Consider the following 19,663-nt stretch of genomic DNA (forward strand, 5'->3'; position numbering starts at 1 on the left):
GAGTGCTGCTGAGGGGCTGAGGAGAGACCAGGGAGACCAGCTAACAGGAGTGCAGGCTCTCTAACAAGGTGGATCACAGACCATCTTCACCATCCTCCTCTGTACAAACCCAGTCCAGGATAATGATTTCTGCCCTGGAAATGAGTTCAAGCTGCTTTTCATGCAGACTGGGCTAGAATAAATGGGCCAGAAAGCACAGGGAGGCTTTGAAGTCTTTCTCACAAATGAGTGCACATCTGAGTTGAACTGCAGTTGCTGGCAAGCTTTCATAGGTGTCTTCGGGATTTTTGGAAGTCCTGTCAAGAGGTTTTGCTGGCCGCAGGGGGATCTGACCCTTGCAGAGAGGAGGGCCTGCTAAGCAGCAGTGCATACGTGGGTAAGGATCAGGACATCTGTCTGAGCTTCCCTGAGGTTTGCCCATTGTCCTTACAGCATGTGAGGATGTTTTAACTACCCTTGCCGAGGGTCTCATGTGGGGCCATCAGTGCAGAGCATCCCAGCCCATTATCCAAATAGCCCTGCGTTGGCTAAGGGATCATGGAGGAGCTTTGCCTTCTATCCATAACAGCAGCTTAATTAGCCTTTTCAGGACTGCCTTGGACAAAAACCAGTGATTTCTGGGGTTTCAGGGAGGTTTTCATTGCAGAGGAGGTTGTGCAGAACTCTGGTGTGTTGCAAAGGCTCTGGAAGTCAGCAGTGTGCACCCACCATGAACAGTGAGAAGGTCTTAGTTTCTGTTGAGGCTCACATCCTTGTCCCCGTCCCTCTGGAAATCTCAGGCATCCTTAAGAGATGGTGTCAGCTTCTGTATATCACAGGGTTAGACTCAACAGCAAATCTTTTACTTAACCTGTGAAAGGGCCAGAGAAGAGCCTGAGAGTCCTGGTCTCTAGGCCCTGTAATAAACACTAGTGAAAAACCACCTTCAGTTTTGGCAGTGATCCTTGCAGATGCACACAGCTGGTTCAGGACAGGGTTCTCTCACCCATTTGTGCTCTTCTTTGTCAAGGGCTCCCTGTGTTGGAGATTTGCCAGCAGACACATGAGCTGTGGCCAGGCTTGCGTGCTTGGCATTAGAAACTGAGGTTTGCATTTGGCCTTGGACCACACTGAAAATGGATTATTTAAAAAATAATATGTGTGTGGATTTTTAAAAATATAAGTACATGCATTTTTCTGTCTTGGAAATAAACTTATTTGTAGTTAAAGACAATTTAATTATTTGGTCCCTTAAAGGAAAAAAAAATAAGCTGAGATTTACTTGTTCTAGATCTTTCTCTAATCACTGTCAGATCAGCTCCTTCAATAATACTGGATTCTCTTTTAAAAAAGCAGTTTTAGGGCAAAACACTTTGTCAATACTTTTTTTTAAGTATCTGGCTTATACCATGTATCTGACAGTACAATCATTTTGGTTTTGTATTCTTATCACAGAATTCAATTTCTGTTAAAAAAGCAACATGTGTTTTAATTGCATTTCCATTTAATTGCAGTTCAGTCTACCTTCATCATGACCAACCCCTGTGATTCATTTACTCTGCAGACTAAAACTGCTTATGACTTTAAATAATTGGTACCATCAGGTTATTTTGGCTTCAGATCTGCCGAACTACAAATAATGTACTTGTCCTTTTCCTTTGTTCCCTCCCTTTGGCTTCGCTGCCCCAGACTTGTGCCAGAGTGGCTTCTTGGTCTTCAGAGCTGTTCAAACCTGTAGCTTTGACAGTTTCCCTTTGAAAACTGCGGTGTGTTTGAGGCATGCAAAGCCTACAGGGAATCCTTTAGTGGGATTTGTGCTGTTTGTGGGTGAGACCCCAGGTCACATAGAGGTGTTCAGAAGTACTGTACCTGTGGCAGGGGATTGGCCAGCATATTCCAGCCTGGATCTCCTGTGCTGTGCCACCATTGTCCATCCCAGTATTGGAAATGAGCCATAGGCCTCCTCCCAGCTTTCACAGGTATGCTGACTTTACAAAACTCGAATTCCTTTCCAGTGGGGCAGGCAGAAGAGAAAAAATCTGACTCTGGCATCTGTGTGGAGTTGTTTTGGGCACAAGTGTGTGCATGCAAGGACGTTCTTTGGGGCTTCTCCACCACCCCTTTGCTTTTCTGACAGGGGGGTGTCCACTGCTTCCTCCTTGCCTTGTTCTTGCAGATGAGGGCAGCGTGTACAGCCTTTCATCTCCCTGTGTGAACCACGGAGCCCCAGGAGATCCCTCCGTGCTTTGTGACCCTGTTGCTGCATCTGGTAGTCATTAGCAGCCTCAGAACAACAATGTTTTCCTTGGGAAAGAAAGGGAGTGGAAGGGAATGGAGGGGCTTTCCACTTGTCCATTTCCAGCAAACCCTCTCTTCCTTTCTCCAGCCCTTCTCTCTCTCACCTCACTTTCAAGAAACCAGTGTCAGCTCTGGTGGGCCAGTTCTATCAGTCAACTGGGCAAAAATGCCTGGGAGATGCTCTCTTGCTGGCTGGCTTATGCAGTCATCCTTTTCTCACCTCAACCCTGTCCTGGAGGGACTTTCCATTCCCTGCCTGTATCTTGCCCCCAAGTTGCAAGGAAGAACATCGTGGTCATTTTTTTGGCTACTGACAGGGCATTCTTCTATGATGGAATCTCCCTCCTACCATTGTAGGATGATGGTCCCACCCTTCCCAGCAGCAGCCGTGGTGGTGAGACCAGTGATGTTCAGCATGTCCAGGCCAGAAGCAACAGCACTGAAACCTCCCTCCTTTCCTCGGAGGAACTCTTGGATGTGCAGTCTCCCTCTGGAGAGAGTTTATTCTCTGTTGGGAGAATAAACACTAAAATATCTCTTCCCCTCTGCTCTCAGCCCCTTTTTAAAGCCCATCCCATGGGGAGGGCAGGCATGGCTTGGAGAGCTGCCCTGCCTTCCCAGGAAGCATGGTGTTGATGCTGGGGGTTTTTTTTTTTGTCTTTTGGAAACATTGCCATGGTGACCTGGGGGGAGTGACTGTATTCCATTAGCCTAATGAGTTAAAGCTGCTGGGGAGAGGATTGAAATGGGGGGAGAGGTAGGGCACTGTCCAGGACTGCCCACGCCAGAAGCTGCACAGCATCTCTGATGGGGATGCTGGGGCATGGGAGGAGGGCTGGCCAGGGCTGGCCTGCTCCCTGCTTGTTTTAGAGGGACTCTCCTGTGCTTGTTCCTCCTTTTATTTGTTTTTCATCGTGTCCTTTTTTAAAGACTGTTTATTTTTTCTTGTTTTCTTTAGTTCTCAGCAGGGACAGGACATGGGTTTTACAACCCTGCCAGCACCAGCTATGCTGCTTTAATGCCAGAGCAAGTACTGACACTGAATACTGCCTTTTTCTCTCCCTTCCCTGCTCCCAGAGCTGAGCATCCTGCTTACTACATGGCCTGCAGGTCAAGGGCCATGAAGGTATCATCTGCTTGAGCTGGGAGCTAAGCTGGCCTCTTGGCTGTTTTTTTTCCATTTCCCACCTGGCACCATACCAAGAGAAGCGCTCAATTACTATCAGTTCCCCAGCTCTGTTGTTGAGGGGTTTTCATGTGGCTAATGTTTTAGGAGGTCTCTGCAGCCCAAAGCACACTCTGGTTGTATTGGGGAAAGGGTGATGATGTTTGGTCCACTGCTACTACTTTTTCTGATCATCATTCTGATGCTCTTGTGTGAAGGAGCTCCTGTTCTACTGCTTTGAATGCAGATGAGGAGATGAAGCTAAGAGTGGTTGGTCTCTTTCCTATAGCTTTCTGCTTTAAGGCTCCATCTCAAAAGGGAGTAGGAGGACTCCAGGCAGTATTTACCCCATCCATCTCTGCGAATCCTCCTCTGGATTCCCAAACTCTTGAGATACAGGTCCTGAGGCTCACAGCTTACTTTGGTGGGTGCCTGGTTACATGTGGCATCTTGGGCAATTTTGCCTGCTGCTGCCTTATCAGAGAACCGTGCCATAGGGCTGGAAATCACACTACAGCATTGCTTAAGGATGTGGAGATGCATTGGTACCATGAACACCTGTATGTGATTTGCTCACTGTACCTGTTGCTGCAGCTCAGGCTGTTCCCAGGATTATGTACTGCTGATGTGTGAGGGAGCAGCATGGGTTTAGGCACTGCAGTTTGCATTTTATACCCCTCTCATTTTACTTTTTGTTTATGGCAAACAGTGCTTCTTGTTTTGAAACCCCTGAGAAAGCTGCGATAAAAATGAGCTGGGAAGTGGCATGTGAAAGGCAGATGGAGCCTTGCTCATGCCAAATTGTGCCAGTTCAGCTGGAGCCCTGAAGGACCAAACACCACTCTAGTGAAGAGTTCCTCATCCATGACAGGCTTGCAGGAGTTAACCAGTCTCTGGTGCTTACATAATGAGGAGGCTTGTGGAGTTGGGGGGAATCTCCTCTGACTTTAGGGAGGATAATGTGCCATTTATGATGGGGATGACAGGTGCCTTGCTCACAGACATGGAGCCCAAAACCACACTATGCGTCATCACCCCTGTGTGCCAGGAATGAAAGCTAAGATGTGTCAGGCTGCTTTCTGGGAAAAGGGCTTGGTCGTTCCAGTATGGGCTGTGATTGCTCTGAAACAGCCCCCCAGCTTCCTGGCACCCAGTCTGGAGGCAGAGACTCCCCCATCAGCTCCATCCCTCGAGGGGAAGGATGGGTGTGGGAAAACAAACACCATTCAAAGCATGTGGTCGGGCACTTTGGTTGCCTTCATTTGCTTTCTCAGCCTTCAGCATGGCATTTCTTTGGAGAAACACTGCCAGCATTCATCGTACAAGATGCTGTTGTTGCATTAAATATTTTGTGCTTGTTTTTAAATAAACTCTGGAGCAGAGTCCTGTTCAGCTGCCTCCCAGGAGGCTGTAGTGCTCAGTAACAAAAGGCAACTCCATAACGGCCGCTTGTTTGTGCCTGGGAATGAAGCTGGCCTTTATTCCAAAAGCCTTCCAGGGTTTTTTTGTGGTTTTCTGAGATCAGGCCAGTCATCACTGCCCTCTCCCCCGCCTGGCTGCACATTCCTGCTGCTCCCACCCCACCAGTCACATCCGCTGGGCTCCAGTCAGGAAGCTGCACATGGTGAACATCTTCTTCCCTTCCCTGCTTTCCTTCTTGCTGTTTCCTTGCTTGACAGCAGAGCTGGCTCTGATGAGGAGCTGGTGAAGCGTGAGCGGGGCAAGAAGCGGGAAGCCAGGACAGTTCAAGGTCTGCCTGGCCTGTCTGGGGTTGGAGTTCAGCAGGTCAGTTTTGGTTTTTGGTTTTGGTTTTTTGAAGCTGCTAGAAATCTCAGCAAGAAGCAAGTACAGAGGCCACTGGAAGACTTTCCTAAAACAGCAAATGTCCATGTTTCCTCTTGATCTCCTCTATCAGTTGAGGTTCTCACTGGGCCTTCATTTCCTAGTTTTCAGAGCAGGACTTTCCTAGCCACCAATGGCTCCTGTGTGTTCTGATGATCTCTATATCATAAAAGTATTTTTTACAGTGAGAACAATCATTCCCTGGAACAACCTCCCCAGAGCTGTGATAGAGTCCCTATCGCTAGAGGTTTTCAAGATCTAAGTGTGCAGGGTGCTGGATAGTGTCACCTAGGTTCCCATTCCCATAGGTGGACCAGGTGGTCTTTTGAGGTCCCTTACAACCTGGGCTACTTTATGACTCTGTGATCTCCTGACTATATTTGTTCAACCTAGAAGTTGCCTTCAGTGATTATTTGGAAGAATTTGAGAATAAAATCTTCTGTCCATCCACGGGAGTGACCTGGTCGGTGGGGTCCCAGCATCATGCTGCTTGGTCTCCAGATGTGCTGCATCTGCTTGCTACTGGTTAGCATGAGTAGTGACTTCTCAGACATGGAAATGACTTGCCCCCAGCTCAGCTTTGTCTTCCCTCTGCTGTGCTCAAGGGGAGAAGAAGTCAGAAACTGCTGCACTCAGGGGTGAGCAAAGTTTATTTTCCCAAAGCGACTTGTGGTGAAGACTCTCCAGTTGAGCCACCCAGGGCTGTAAAATGGAAGAACCAGACATGGTTTGTATTGCTTCACTGGTACAAGCTGGTGTGGTGAGGGCTGGATCTTGGGCATCAGCAGATTCTAGTGACAATAAGCAGACTGTTTTTTGAGACACCACTACTGATACGTTGTTCTTTGTGAGACAGCAGTTATGTAGCATCTGACAGTCTCTATCAGTCTCTCTTGGGCTTGGCAGGTGTCCAGCAGACAGCCTTCATTTTACAGAATTCGTTCGTGGCTCCCCACCCCCCTAACCCCTTTGGGGCCCCTTTACCCCACATACAGCTCAGCCCAGCTGCCACCGCCGCTCCACCTCATGTCATCTCCAGCCGTTGCAATAAAACCACAAAACTTTATCTGCTGGCCTGTCCTTTCCAAGAAACTCTCCTGGGAGGTTTCTTTTGCTTGCTCTTCCCTTCTTCTTGCACCCTCGCGCGAGGAGGTGTCTCGTCCCCACTTGGGAAGCTTCAACAACCCAGCTGCCTGATGGGTTTTTGTGGCTGCCGGGTGCTGTTGAAACCCTTTCAGTTCACATCAGGAGGTGCAACTCGCGCCTCCTTCCCCTTTTGCTGGCAGTGTTGCTGCAAGGATGTTGGTGTCTCCGGCCACAGCTGCCATCAGGTTTTGTGAAGAGGGGTTTCCTGTGGGGGGTCAGCATGCTCCATTGTGCCGGTGCTTCCCCTGCAGCTGGCTTCCTCCCTCCTGTGGCACCTAAATATAGCCGGTGAGAAACACCGTCTGGAGAGTCGCAGCGCCGGAGGTGCTGGGGTGGCTAATCCGTCACTGCCTCTCGCTGGGTCGGCTCTTGCATCAGTGCTTGCATTGTTCAGGTGCTGGTGATTTTTGTTTTGAAGAGGGAAGAAGCAGGAGCCAAAGTTTACCCTCCCCCATGTTTGACATATCCGTAAGGGAATTTTAAACAAGTCAAGACCGTTATTACGTATCTTGTGTTTTAGAGAATGGTTTACTTGACTTGACTCTGCTCTCAGTTCACGCCCTTTAGACTTTGCACTTTTATTATCAGAAGATTGTTTAAAAGGTACAGAGATAAGAAAAATCTTAAACATGACGAGCATGTACAAGCAATTTTAATCTTGAGCTCTGTTTATATGTTAGGGCTGTTCCTAAAGGAGAGCTGACAGACTGATTAATAACTATTAAACATTTTGACTCATAGCAGAAGAAAACATTTCACTGAAGGGATGTGTCTCCCAAGCACTAGTAAGATTCACTGTGTTGCTATTACCTGTGGGATGCCCCATTATTTTATTCTCATCATGATATCTTTTTTTTCTCACTGTCCTTTAGAAATGGTGAGTGCAGTCTTGCCTCATTTGTAATATTTGGTTATTTTTTACATGTATCAAATTGCTTTTGGATGAGAAGTTGGATTCACTTAGAGAATAGTAGAACCACAATACCTGAGAATATTAGTTAACCAAATATGTACTAAATATAAGGGATACACCAGGAGAAAACTGTGTCAAATTTAACTGAGCTGGTAGTGTTTGGCTTCACCAGTCTCGTGGTTGCTGAGACCATGGTGATTACTCATGGCAGCAGACTTGAGCCTTGAGCTAAGCCCTTGTTTCCTGAATGAATAAACTTTCATTCCTCTGTTTTTTGAACCACTCCCAATGCCTCATTGCAAGCTTTGAACTAGTTATGGTGCAAGTTGGCTATGCAAATTCAGTAAGTTCAATTAAAAAATATCATATTTGCTGAAGAAGAACCTATAACAAAAAAGGCTAGATTTTATTACATGAGATGCTTAAGGAGTACTGTTCCCTTAGTTTCATGGTTCATATGCCTTTAAAATGTTAGCCAAATCAATATTTGTATGATGTTAAGTATAAATAAACCATATGCCCTATTGTTTATTTTAAAAGATACGCTAACTAATCATTTTCATCTCTGTTTAAATATTTAAAACAGCATGCCAGGGGAACTCCCTGCTACAGCTCTGAGGACACTGTAAAACCCTTGTCTTGCCTGCTACATCCTCTGTCTAGTACTGCTTGAGCTCTCTGTATTTCCTCTGATTTGGAGGTCATGGAGTTATTAAAGGTTTGGTTAGCAGCTTCAAACACTTTGAGACCCAACTCATGTACGTTGTGTTCTACTATGTCTGCTGCCAGCTCTACTCATTCCTCTTCAGCCTTAATCCTGCCTGCCTGTAGTTATCCAGCCTGGGCAGCCAGAAAGTCTGGCCAGGCAGTAGGATGCTGCCGTGCAGAGCTCTGCAGTAACGTGTCTTACTCTCCCTCGCAGGAATCTACATCCTGATCGCAGTTGGAGCTGTTATGATGTTCGTGGGGTTCCTGGGATGCTACGGTGCTATTCAGGAGTCTCAGTGTCTTCTGGGAACGGTAAGAGGCACAAAGCTTTGGAAGCTACTTGGCACCACGATCTCCCTGCCATGGCTGTGCCTGCCTTGCTGGGGTCTCTTCCAACAAATGGGGCTGGGAGGATGTGTGAGCATGGAGGTGGGAACTAGGTGATCTCTGCAAGGAGCAAGGCAGTGCTGTTTGGCCAAGGGCATCTCTGTCCAGCCCATGGAACTCAGGCTGAGCTGGCAGGCTCCTGCTTGTGCCTGGTTGCAGGGAAGAGGCTGAAGCCAGTGGCACAGCAGAAGGGGTGAGATCAGCAGGACTCTTAAAGACTCATTTCCTCTGTTATATGTGTACTCTCCCCTTGCTTTTATCCCCACCATGGTCTGGCTGTCTTACCAAGCACCCATTAAACCCTCTTTCTTACCTGGTGTCCCCTACAACTTCCCCTCTCATTCCGTCTCAAGGCTGCCTGTGGCAATTCCAGTTCTTTTAAGGAATCATCTACTATTTTTATCTGTTTGGACAAGGAAGCAGCAAAGGCTTCCCACAATATGTTATTAAGAACATCTAGGTACATCCTGGAAAATCCATTACTGAAGTGATACAGGCGTCCTTGATGTGAGGCAGCAGCTCGAGATTCCTGGCACGGGACAAACTTAATTGTATAAACTATAGACACACCAAAACCCTTTGCCTTGAGGGTAAGGGAGACCCATTTATTTAAAGCAAGTTCTCACATGTGGTTCAGCTTTAAAATCGATGCATAAAACATAAAACTGGAGGGGTAAAACATAATTTTTTAGATTTTTTTTTTTTTTTAAATTGGAATGACTTTCCAGCACTTGGCTTCGTTGGGCTGGAAGATTCTTGGTGGTGATGTAGTGACTCATGGGTGTGGACTCAGCTGGGACAGAGGAAAATGGAGCTGCTTTCCCTTGCTCTTGCAGATGACTTCACCTCTGGTTGCTGCTGATTTCCAGTTAGAAGAGGGTGCTTCTTCCCAGTGCTTATAAAGCACTTCTGAACGTCAGTGGATGGGAGCTGCTGTAGGAGTTTGTAGGCATTATTCCTGCTGCTGGGAATAGGAGGAGCCCGCACACAAATCCGACAGGGGTTGTTGTAGCAAGGTCTGGCAGCTTTGGATTTTAATTTTTTTGTTAATGCAAGTGATTACAGACCCTGAATTACCCTTCACTCCCGCTTGAAGTTGGAAAGAGGATTAGAAGGGCAGATGGTACAGCGTACCTGAGGTCCGACAGGGAAACCGTCTGCTTTGGCTGAAATTAGCAGCTCTAGCTGCTGTGAGCTGCCCCTGTTTGCTCACACCTTGGCTTGCTAAGAGAAGGCTGGAGGTGCCTTGTAAGGACACTTTCTGCTGGCCAAGGCTCTCACTGTGCTCCAAGGACATTTCCAGGCAGCGTCCTCAGGGTGTTGGAGGGAAGCAGCCACACTCCCTGCTCCTGCAGCTAGCTGATGGAGTGACTAGGGGCTTATTGCAGAAGGGAAAAGTACCAGGAAGCTCCACACTATCAAAATCCTGTGTCAAAGGCAGCATGGATGCTGAGCGACAAGACCCGAGGAAGGCAGGAGGGAGCCACTTGGCATGGAGCAGGCTCTGCTCCCTGGGAAGGGGCTGGGACACATCCATCTGCCTGCCCAGGAACATCACTGTTCCCATAGCATCAAACTGCATCTCTTGGTGTTCTGCAGCCAAGTTGCAGAAGAACTGAGTCTGCAGGAAGTTGTGGCTGCAAATCTGGGATAAACAAGCCATTCTTCACTGGAGGGTAACCACAACAGGAATGAGCCCTGGTGATTAACCAGAGACTTACAGTGGCATCGTGCCCATGATTTAGGGTGATGTGAGTCCTTGGGGGGATGTGGGACCCAATCCCCCAAAGATATTCCTGTGGAATCAGGGATAGATAGGTGTTAACATAGGAGTTGGTTGTTCAGGAACTGGACAAGGATGTTGGAAGTCCTTTCCTGTTGTCAGGTTAATAGTCTTGTTTCCATTTTGCTGATAACCCTTTGCTCTTGCACATGGGAGCCAGGTCGTGGCATCATTCTGGAAACTCCCGTTTCCTCTGCTGTTGAAGAAAATGTCCTGAATGTGTCTGGAACAGAGACTGCTCAGGAGCCAGGGGTTTTTACTTCTTTAATTCCTGGGCACCTCTCCCACTTTGGGGCTTTTCCCAGGAAGAAGCCACTAAGTGATACTGTCATAGAGGTGATGTTGGCTGCATATGAAGTGTGCCTCTGTGCTTTACAGCTTCCCATTCCCAGTCTAACAGACCGACCATCACAATGTGTTCTGAACAAAAAGATGGAGGGAGTCTTTGGGGGGATGGCAGGGAGGACTGCTGGAATTGAACAAACAGGGTGGGACTGTGGGAAAATGTCAGTGTTAGTATTTATGCAAAAAACTGCAGTAGCCTTGCAGGGCTGTGGACGCTGGAGAGCTGGTCATAAATCACACCCTGACACCCCCACTCCTCTGCAGCTGAAATGTGCTTTTAACCCCTCACTGGCAGCTCCTGTCCTTGGAGCACTTGTGGCAGAGCAGGAACTTTGTCTGGAGGGTCCTGCAGGTGTATGCAGAGGAACAGTATGTCTTGTGGTGCACAGGGCATCTTCATCCCTGCCAGTCCCTTTGCGGGAAAAGCTTTGCCTAATCCCTGCTCAACCACCCCAGTGGGAAGTCTGGACATGGGGTGGCACCCAGTGAGTTACAGGAAAATGTGTTTGGGCTAAGTGTGTGTATGAGAGATAAAATGGTTGGAAGTCAGATGACACCTTGCTCTGATCTCTGTCAGTAGAACCACACCTCTACCCACCTAAATGCTGCTTTTGCCTGTAGCCAGATATGTTAAGGACCCCTCTCTTGATTTATCTTTGCAGTTCTTCACTTGCCTGGTGATCCTGTTTGCCTGCGAAGTTGCGGCTGGAATTTGGGGATTTGTCAACAAAGACCAGGTAAGACAACTCCCAGACCTGTGTTTGTGGGACTGGGAGGCCCAGACAGAACCACAGCTGGTCCTGACATGAGCTGTTTTGCTTACAAGCTGCTCAAAAACTGCTCCCAGACTGAGTCATGGGGGCTTGGATTAGCGATATGACCTGGGCAGGTCACCTAACTCCTCTTGGCCGGGCTGATGAACTTTAAATGTGAGTACTTGACAGTAGCAGCTGCCCCTTAGGGTATGTAGTGCAGTGTCTAGAATAAAAATAGCCTGTCTCGCTTGGGTTTCCTCCTTGCTGCCACACTGTCAGTCACAGAGTGAGTTGATTCATGCATGAAGTCGTGAAGGAAAGCCATCTGCACATCCTAGGTGCCAAGGAACGAAGAGCGAACCCAGCCACATAGTGCCAAAGGGAGGGAATACCATACAGGGAGAGCCTGCATTAACGGGATTGCTTCCTACTGTTCAGCAGTATCATATAACTTGCTATGAGCCGTTTGTCTGCCAGGACTTGGCTTGCTGCTGATCCATAAACTGTGCATGCACAAGGGGTACAAATCCTGTGTCTGTACCAGGCACCCTTCTCGGGACTGTTCGGATGAGGTTTCCTGGTTGGAGGGGATGAGCTAAAGGGTAGAACTGAAAATTGCAACTTTTCATCTTCTGTTTCTGCTCACCTTCCCTTCATTACGGTCACATGTGCTCACAGACATGCTGAGTTTCATCTCAAAGTGCAAAAGTGTCCACGTATGGGAGCTGTAGCTGTGCTGCAGTGAGCAGCGGGCTGGGCTTTGATCACTGGGCCTTGAGGGCTTCGAGGAGAGAACGGGACTTGCTTGTACCCAAAGCCAAGGTTAGACTCTCTTGGCAGAGTAGGAAATGTGTTTACTTTACTAAGAGACGCAAGCCAGCTGTGTAAGTAGGTGGTGGCCTGCTCAGCTTTCACATGCGTATAGTCCATGGCTGACGGGCTTGGCCTGAATGGGAACACCCGTGTAGTCATTCAGCGGGAGAGAACATGACTTCACTGGAATAAACTCTTCTGTGGCTAAACATATTATTATGCAGGCAGGGTGCTGTTTCCTAGCAACTTTAGTGAACTAATTAACCTCTGCAGAGGGGCTGTGCCTCCCGCAGATGTTAGTTTGTGAATCCTGAAGAGTCCAAGATGTGCAACTGCAACCAACAGTGAAAGAAGTGAAGGCTGAGTGAGGAGGGACCCCATGGCTGTCGTGTCCCATGCTGGGGAGAAGGTGCTTGGATATTAGAGCATAAAGCTGAGAAATTTAGGATTTGCCAATACAAGAGCGATGACCTCAGCCCCTAAAATTAATTTTGCAGTTTAGAATGAAGGGCAGCAGCCTGTTGGCATCAGCTGGTTTTACAGCCTTGATGATGAATGGGCTGTTTTGAAGAGCCTGCTCAGAAGGCAGGTGGCTTGCTTCTCCCTGCCTTGGCTGGGAGCAGTGCAAGCTGGGAGGGAAGCGTTGAATGATCCCAGACATCAAGAGCTGCTTCCAGCAGGGACAGTCTTCCACAAAGCTGGAGGCAGTGTCTCCCTTAGCCTGCTTTCTTGGAGATGCTTTAGATTCAGTAGGATTATTTTTATATTTTTTTCATGTACCAGAATCAAATGGTTTGATCGGAGAACATTGCCCTCCAAATCAAACTTTTTTGAGCAGTGACAAAGGAATTCTGGGATAATTGATTGAAATCATGCTCCTTCTTGCTGCAGTTTCTTTTTTCATGTGCTAATCCAGTCTGTGCTGCCAAGAGCAGATGTTCTAGAAAGTGTTTTCCCTTTCTTGCTCATATAGGCTTTTTTTTTTCCTTCTCTTGCACATCCTTCTTTCATCTATCTCTTCCAAATTATTGGAAGGTGTTAAAGGAGAAATCACATGGCCAGTATCCCTGATAATTAGGAGGTTCTTGCACTGTGGAGCAGACCGCCATAGGTGGCTGCAGTTCACCAGCCATTGGCAGGGACAGAATATGGATGAGACTTCTCACATAACCACTTATAGGACAGGGATGCCCAGCTCCAGGTAGGGACCCAGCCAGAGTGTGACATCCACTTAAATGCACCTAAGTTGCTTGACCCAAGTGAGCTGCCTCATTAGGTTTTAGTGTGCAATCCCTCCCAAATTCCTGCCATCCCCTCCAAAGCAGCAAGCTGAGGTGCCCATATCTACAGATGGCCTTGCTTGCACACCCCACCTCCTCATGACTTTTCCAGCATGTCCTGCCCCTGCAGCCTCAGTGGGAAACATGTTGCCTGCCTGCTTTGTTTCCCTGTGTTGTGTAGTTCAGAACAAGCCTCTTCTGTGTTCCTGAGCCCAGCAGCACATTCACACGAGATGAAGTCTGTCTCAGATCTTGTGGTTCACCTTCCAGGCCTTGGCTATCTTTATCTGCTAGAGAGAGCTTTGTGGAGCCCTTGGATAGTGTTGGCTGGAATCTGCTGGCTGGTGGATGAGGTTCTTAATATTTGCTGCTCTTAACATGCTGCAGCTGGAGGGGCTTGAGACCTATGAAAGACAGGCCTTTTTTCACATGTCTGTGCAAACAAGTGGGGCCCTAATCTATTTAAAAACTGCTCATCTTCCTGCGAGTGTCATTAGAGGGAATCTGTCCCCTTCAAGCACATCTGCTGGATGAGTTACCTCCTCTTCCTCTGGCTGAAAGGGAGTTTTTCCTGTGTCTTTCTCAGATAGCCAAAGATGTGAAGCAGTTCTACGATCAAGCACTTCAGCAGGCGCTCATGGGAGAACCGGATGCGAACAACGCGAAAGCCGTAGTGAAGACCTTCCATGAAACGGTAAGATGTTGCTGCTCTTGGTGCACGTCCTGCTCAGGCTGCGTGGAGTCAGCCAGAGCTGGCTCTGGTGGATGGGGTGTGCCACGGATCACAGCTGGTTAACTTCTGCAGGCAGTTTGTCCGTGGGTAAGTGATGAGGAGCAACTGTCCCTGTACATGGACTGATCCTCCCCACCAAGGCTGAACTACAAATCCTTGGGCAGGCAACAAAGACAATGTTGGTTTTTTAATGCTTTAGTGGATCAAATATGTTCACAGCGCTGGGATTTTGCTGCCTGCTTTCTGAGTTCCATGTAAAAATCTCTTCTCCATAGAAGTTTCCTGCAGCCAGACTAAATGAGAACATGGGAGGAAGGAGAAATAATAATTGAGGTCAGGAAAATGAATGGGGAAAGCAGAGTCTAAAGCAAATGATGCTGCATGCAGGTCTTAGCCTGTCAAGTTTGCTGTTCTTACATGTCAAGAAGCAGAGCTGCACTCTCTTCGATATTCTGTCCTTCACAATGTGCTGGGAAGTCTGGCCCAGGCTCTAATTAAGTTGCTTTTCATTTACCTCAGCACCCCTGATTTAAATAAAAATTCAACAGAAGAAGGATGTAGCTCTGAGTAACTAATCCTGATCCTTGTTCCATTCAACAGGAAATAAAATCTTTGGAGAGAGTTGGATTCACTCTCCTCCAGGATAGCCATGCCAGATCTGTCTGGAACTATTGTAGGAAGCAGCTGCATTGCTTGGAAAGAAAAAAGGGTTAATTTGGTGACTTATTGCCCTCCCTTGTTTCCCCTTCCAAGATGCCTCTCCTTAGTCTTGGGTGGTTTCAGGGATGTGTAAGGGTAGACAGAGCACTGCATGAGTGTTTGCTGTCTGTTAATGCTGGTGTTTGTTGTTTTTTTTTCCTCTCTCCATGTAGCTGGACTGCTGTGGTTCCAGTATTTTAACAGCAACTTTCACTCCCGTGTGGAGGGATGACCTCTGCCGAAAGGACCCCCTGAAAAACCTTTTTGAGGTAGGCCCAGCTGCTTTTCAGTCAGCACAGCTGCTGGAAGAAACTTCAGCTGCCAAGGAAATTTGGGGATTTATTGAGGATTAGATAAAGGGTAGAGATTTATTTGGGGATGATGTAGAAGGATGCTGAAGGTTCCCATTGGTTCTTCATTTGCTGTTCCTGCTTGAGGGGCCTGGCCGGTGTGGAGGGTTGAAGTCTGGCTGGAAGGCCTGGAGTCAGGACCTAGGAACAAAAGCAGGACAGTGAGAAAGCTGACCTGCCTTTCTGGGTGGTGGGGGCAGGTGAGGGGAAAGCACGATATCTGACCAGTGTGTTCTTCTGCCTCAGAACTCAGACTGCCACAAAAAAATCGATGAGCTGTTCTCCGGGAAGTTGTACCTGATCGGTATCGCTGCCGTCGTGGTCGCTGTGATCATGGTAAGTGTGACAGCGTGACGGGACAGGGAAAAGCCACCTCGAGGCACCCTGGTCCTCTTCCAGCTGGGCTGGATCCATCCCTCTCCTCCAGATGCCCCTGCAGCTCAGCATGCAGCACCAGCCCTGTGCACCTCAGCTGCTCTGCAACATGGCGAGACTGAGGGCTTTGTTATCCCTCCCTGGAGTCGAGTTGTTAGGGGAGGCACCTGGCAAGCTCAGTGGAGCAGGAGCCACCTGCGAGGCTGTCCAGAAAGGCAGAGCACCATGGAGGCTCGCTGCCTCCAAAACCACTTGTTCCACAGGGTGCCATGTTCTGTTGCTGGAGTCTGCAGTGGGAAGGGGTTTGCTTGTTTTGCCATCTTAGGTTTGCTCTCTAGTGAGGGGTGGGTGGCATGGGCTGGTAACCCAGCGCCTGTACAGAGGCTGGGCTGTAATGCTGGAGTGATATCGAGGCATTTGCTGTGTAGCTGGCAGTCAGGAAGCCTGTAATGTAACACCATTGCTGTCAGAGAGAGACAGGACATCATCTTATCTCAAATTGGCCAACTCCTAATGAAAACTGCAGCAAAGATGTAGCATCTCTGCCCTTATCTCTGGCATGAGAGTGGATTGGGGGACCTTGGGATGGAGTGGGGGACCTGCATCTTACTGGTTGGTGCCTCACTGGTGTTCTTGTGTCTCTCAACAGATCTTTGAGATGATCCTGAGCATGGTGCTGTGCTGTGGCATAAGGAACAGCTCCGTCTACTGAGCCGTGAGAGCTGGGGAGGGGAAGGGGGGAGCAGGGAAGACGGCGCTAGAGGGGACCCCAAGTGCCACCAAGTGACCAGGAGACATTTCAACAACAGACAAAGAAAACTATGTATATAAATGCTTCCAATATTACCATACAGTACTTACCATTTTTATTTTGAAGTACTTTTTTTTTGTTTGTTTAATAAATAAAACTTTCCCGTATCTTTGTGGCTGAGTTAGTTACACATCAGTTTTGTGTGATGGGAAAGCTGCTGTAGCAGGAGATCAAGTCCCTCCTCCCCCTTCCCCACCCCCAGTAACTCAGAAGTAACATTGGTGGAAGATGTGCAGAGGAGAAGGCTGCAGCCTGTTACCAGAAAAATTTTGCCTTGGTTTTACTGACTTTTTTTATTGGCTGCTGAAGCAGATTTTAGCGGTTTTGTTAATTTGTACTCATCTTTTCCAACCATCACCCCAACTCCCTGGCATTTCCAGGCTGTCCACAGGGAAGCCTGGCTGACTTCCTGAAGCCTGGGAGAGAGAATAGGAGAGGAAACAGCCTCCGTCGCCTGGGTGCGATGTAACCCAGGGGAAACTCAGGCACATTGTTCCTCTCCTACCTGTTTGCATTGTTAGGTCAATCCTTAACAGAAGTCATGCTTAAATTTTTTTACTCTCTAAAGTGCAAAAATGGTTTTGTGATTTTGTTTTTTCCTTGGGGCTATAACTTTATAAATTTGCTCATTTCCATTGATTCATTGCATTAAAAGGTCAGAGGGTGAATTTTAGTCCCAGTTTTTCAAATATAGCCCCACTTTTTCAAATATAAACTGAAAACTAAGTTACTTTTTTAACCTCCTTCAGTATTTCATTGTAGACATATGTTTTGGGAACAGTCTAGTTCTATACCAACTTTTCACTGTTAAGCTAATGCTCACATAGAAATTATATTTGAAAAAGAAGAAAACATTAAAAAAATGTTCTTGACTTCACAAATCTTTTAGCAGACTTTAGACTGCTTTTATGTACTGCAGGATGACACTTGGGTGTTCCCAACCATATACATACATCCTTAAAATTTCATCTTTGCATCACTCTCTTGTTCAATTAAATTTTCCTTAATTATAGCACATTGTCGCACACTGTAATATTGCTGGGAAATTGTCATAATCTGATTTAAAAAAAAAAGTTTATTTTTAAGACCTTCCAGTTATATCAACAATAGATCAACTTATAAAATCAAGGGAATTCAGGATTTTAGATCATACCAATTGAAACACATTCTTGTGATCTGGTAACTTTGGTTATCAATTTGATGTATGTGGCTTTTTTCATATGCCACTCCATTACCATGTAGATAGAGGGGGAGAGTGACCCAGGAGCTATGTAATAAAATCAGAATGTCACTAAAAAGATGATCTATATGTATAGTTCTATAGATATATATTTTTAAGCAAAGCCTTTTCCTTAGCCGTACAGGCAACTTGAGCTGTTACAGTATCTCTCAGCTTTTTGCCACCTTGAAGCAGGTAAGGGGAGGAGTTGAAATTAGTGATCACTTTCCCCACTTCAGGAGTATTTCTGTTTCTTGAAGTATTTCATTCTCCCCCTTCATTGCAACGAAGAGCTTCAGATCTAATAGGGAGGGAGACCTGTGATCACTAATCATTTTAAACGAGTACCTTGTTCACTGCATATGGCTGCCGTGGCCATTGCCACTACATCATAGAAAATTCCTGCACTGGGGCAAACTGATCCATTGAGAAGATTTTCCTCCCTTTAACTCCCCCCTTTTCTCTTCCTGCCTTTTAGTATATAGGACCTTTAAAAAGTATATAGGTAAATATATATATATATATATATCAAGTTGTGCTGGGTAAGAGGAGGAAGTGCTTCAACAGATCTTCATATTGAGGGGTCAGACAAGAAAAGATTCAGCCTTAGAAATAGCCTTAAAGCAACACTGCCCTGAATGTCCATGTTGTGCACATCGAGAATGAGGTGAGGTTTTGCAGGAGGTAACCCCTTCCCTTGCTCCCCAGCGTAGCTCCTTCAGGTCATCTACTCTGTTATGTGGCTATCTGTATACGCATCATCCAAGCATGTGTGTTTACATCTATGTGCATCGGGATTGTTAGCATACAGAATGGATGTGTAACTTGCCGCCTTTTTTGTTGACTGTTGATAAATGTGTATAAATATGCCATTACGCATTTCAATTCTGTTTTCTTTCCTTATACCATATTTTTTATATTGTTCAGTATTCAGTTGATGCTGTGTATGTAGCTGGAGCTCTGTTTGAAGACAGACTGGGTCTCGATGCAGGTCAGGTGTGTCCTTGGACAGTGTACCTTTAGGAGTTTGGGTTGTCCCAGGCAGGAACAACTGGGAGAAAGTGGTAATTGGAGAGAGAATCTGAGAGCATTAGGAGGAAGAGCAGGAAGTTTGCTCAGCCTGTGTCCTGCAAGGGCTGCAGTTTGCCCTCTGGCTCATTTCAGAGGTGGCTTGTCACTGTGGAGAGCTCCAGAGGCTTCCTGGGCCACCTCCTGTTCCTGTGGCTGCTGCAGGAAAGGTGCGGAAGGAGGGGAACAACTAGCAGCTGGGAAGGTCATGGGAGAGGGGACAGAAGGATGTTTGCTGGGAGAGGGCAATGCTTTCTTTAGAGTTATCAGCTGAGTCCCCACACTTGATGGAATGGTCAGTTGTAGGAGGAGGGATCAACCTTGGGAGAACAGGGACAGAGAGGAACTGTCATGCTGAAGAATGATGAAGTAACTGAGAAACCCCCACAGAAAAACTACCCACTTGGGTCTCTTGAGAAGCTGGACCTGAGATAAGACAAACTAGAGAGGGAGCTGTGAAGGGCTGAGGGGACTTGCCCCATTGCAAACATTCAGGATCCAAAAGCCACAGGGCTCTTCTGCCAGTTGGTCAGTCCCAAAGCTGGCTGAGGTGAAGGGAGGAAAACCACTAGGTAGGACCCCTGGTCTGCCTCAGCCCCTCTCCTGCATACCTTAACATTTGTGTGCAACATGGTGCCCTGTACTGCTCCCCTCGACAACCCAAAAAAAAAAAAGAGATTAAATTGCAAGCTGTAAATACAAACCCCTCCTTCTCCATGGAACATCACTCCTGGAGCTAGTGACAGCTGAGAAAATGGCTGTGAGCTGAAGCAGGGAGGAGGAAAGAGGCTGGTGGAGGAGTGTCAACTGTCCAGGTCTGAGTTCAAAGACCACATTGAAAGGTCAAACAGAGCCGCTGACAGCTTAACTGAATGCTTGGGATTTTTTCATACTGTGGAGCATGCCACAAAGCAGTGTGTTTAACTTCTTTCTGCCTTTTTTTTTTTAAAGAAATGAAACAAAAATCAATTTAATAAACATTTCTCATAGTGTG

The 19,663-nt window shown here is 47.1% G+C and overlaps 1 protein-coding gene across 1 annotated transcript in view; it reads left to right on the forward strand.

Moving 5' to 3' along the window:
• CD81 (CD81 molecule) overlaps positions 1 to 19,663 on the forward strand; it is a 33,954-nt gene extending 14,291 nt beyond the window's left edge. The window contains exons 3-8 of the mRNA XM_050335524.1: positions 8,266 to 8,363; positions 11,229 to 11,303; positions 14,001 to 14,108; positions 15,020 to 15,115; positions 15,443 to 15,532; positions 16,221 to 19,663. Of these exons, the coding sequence (XP_050191481.1) occupies positions 8,266 to 8,363; positions 11,229 to 11,303; positions 14,001 to 14,108; positions 15,020 to 15,115; positions 15,443 to 15,532; positions 16,221 to 16,283 (530 nt within the window). The 3' untranslated portion in view covers positions 16,284 to 19,663. The remainder of the gene's footprint in view (positions 1 to 8,265; positions 8,364 to 11,228; positions 11,304 to 14,000; positions 14,109 to 15,019; positions 15,116 to 15,442; positions 15,533 to 16,220) is intronic.

The sequence above is a fragment of the Myiozetetes cayanensis genome, unplaced genomic scaffold (genome assembly GCF_022539395.1).
Source record: "Myiozetetes cayanensis isolate MyiCay16 unplaced genomic scaffold, myiCay2020 scf6-25, whole genome shotgun sequence".
Classification (NCBI taxonomy): domain Eukaryota; kingdom Metazoa; phylum Chordata; class Aves; order Passeriformes; family Tyrannidae; genus Myiozetetes; species Myiozetetes cayanensis.